Raw genomic sequence first — 2,091 nt, forward strand, 5'->3', positions numbered from 1 at the left:
GCCCTTCAGTGACTCCAAGTTCGCTAGCTCCTTCGCTACCAAGCGAGACAGGAATGGCCTCACTCACGGATGCGGATACAACTCCGCCACTTGGCGCATCGTCTTCTTCAGATTCGGACGCATCGGAACTGACTGCGACAGATGTATCCTCGCTTGTAGCAGCAACGGCTTCTGTTGAAGCACCGGCGGCAGAGGCATCTGTTGCTTTCTCCAAGGCGTCAGTAGCTGCCGACTCAGCTTCGCTGGCTAGCGAGGACATAATAGCATCTGCACCGTCAGGAATTATACCAGGTATGTCTCCAGAGTCGTCCGTGGGCTCGGCAGATGCTGGTTCTGCACTTGCCGCATTATCACTAGCCGCATCAGAGGCTATGTCGGAGGCAGCCTCTGACATATCGATACTGGCAGCATCTGAGGCATCCTGACTTGCGGCAGGTGCACTGGCTTCAGTTATTAGTTCAATAGCTTCGCTCGCTGCCACTGTTGCAATTTCAGCTGCCGAGACGGCATCGCTAGCGGCAGCAACTGCATCTGTTGCTGCCTCTGCAGCGTCCGTTGCTTCTGACTCTGCCTGACTGGCTAAGGCAGTTAAATCATCATCTGCGCCATCTGTAATATCTCGAATGTCATCCGTGGGCTCAGCAGAAGCCGATTCAGAAGCAGCAACGCTTGCGACAGGTGCAACTGCGTCGTCGCTAGTTTCTTCGCTAGCAGCGCCACTTGCGACAGGTGCGCTGGCACTCTCCCCAGCCACATCTGTCGCATCATCACTGGCAGCAGCACCGTCACTCTCGCCTGTTGCAGCAGCCTGTTCTGTTGAATCGACGGACGCGCCCACACCAATAGCTTCAGTTGCCATTTCAATTGCGTCACTCGCTGCCCCTGTTGCACTGCTAGCCGCCGAGGCGGCATCGCTCGCGGCAGCGGAAGCATCTGTCTCGCCGTCCACAGCGTCAGTTGCTACAGACTCAGCTTCGCTGGCGAGAGATGATACCCCACCGTCCACACCTCCGGGAATACGTCCAGGGATATTCGGGGAGTCGTCCGTAGCCTGAGCTGATTCTGATCCTGCGTCTGAGGTTTCGTCGGTACCTACGTTTGAGCCATCTAAACTGGCAACGTCTGAGACGATGTCACTTGCGACATCCGATGCGACTGCACCGGCATTGTCACTAACACCAGCGCCTGTTGCAGCAGCATCGTCCGTTGAAGTAGTGACGTCGGTTGCCGAATTTATTGTAACTGTAGGGTTTGCAGTAGTTGCGGAGTCACCGGCTGCCGCTTCGCTCGCGGCCGAAGCAGCATTGTCAGCGGCTTCTGATGCATCTGAAGCGAAATCCACAGCATCTGTTGCCATTGATTCAAGTTCACTGGCTAAGGCTGATACACCATCATCTGCACCGTCGGAGATATCCCGCGAGCCATCATCCATAGTTGCATCAGAAACACTTTCACTTGGAGCAGCCGCGCTGGCACTTTCTGGAGAAGTGTCGTCACTTGCGGTAGGTGCACTGGCACCTGCATCACCACTTGACGCTCCCATATCCGATGTATCTGATGCTAGGTTTGATGCTAAGTCTGTGGCAGCAGCGAGCCCACTGCCAACCTCCATGACCTCTGCTGTACTGGCATCAGCACTCAATGCACTTTCGTTTACCGCCTCGGTACTTCCGATGTCGTCAGTCATTTGCATGCTGTCTGTTGCATCCATGCTATCAGTGACGCCCAAGCTGACAGTGGGATCTATACTGTCAGTCATATCGATACTGTCAGTGATATTCTCACTGTCATTGAGGTCACTGGCTTCACTTGAAACATCGGACGATTGCTCCACATCAGTAACTGTATTTTGTTTAAGGGAGGTATACGAATATCAGAAGAATATGCTGACCCATTGAAGTATCAGGCTATGTGACTTTAAAACATTGTCAATTTTCTTGTGAGATGCAATTCTGGATACCGAAAAAGAATGTTTATGTAATACTATACATAGATGCACACATACATATTTTCAAACAATCCTTATTTATATATGTTCTTACTAGTATATATATTTATACAAACACACACACATATATAGTATGCTTTATA

General features: G+C 51.6%; 1 protein-coding gene across 1 annotated transcript; it reads right to left on the minus strand.

Moving 5' to 3' along the window:
- Positions 1 to 67: 67 nt before the first annotated feature.
- Positions 68 to 1,759, minus strand: SARC_14703 (hypothetical protein; the record flags this gene model as incomplete). Its single annotated transcript, XM_014291164.1, has 1 exon — positions 68 to 1,759. A coding segment is annotated over one exon (1,692 nt), but the record flags the coding sequence as incomplete, so codon positions are not given.
- Between the last annotated feature and the right edge of the window lie 332 nt (positions 1,760 to 2,091).

This window comes from Sphaeroforma arctica (genome assembly GCF_001186125.1).
Source record: "Sphaeroforma arctica JP610 unplaced genomic scaffold supercont1.4980, whole genome shotgun sequence".
Taxonomy (NCBI): domain Eukaryota; class Ichthyosporea; order Ichthyophonida; genus Sphaeroforma; species Sphaeroforma arctica.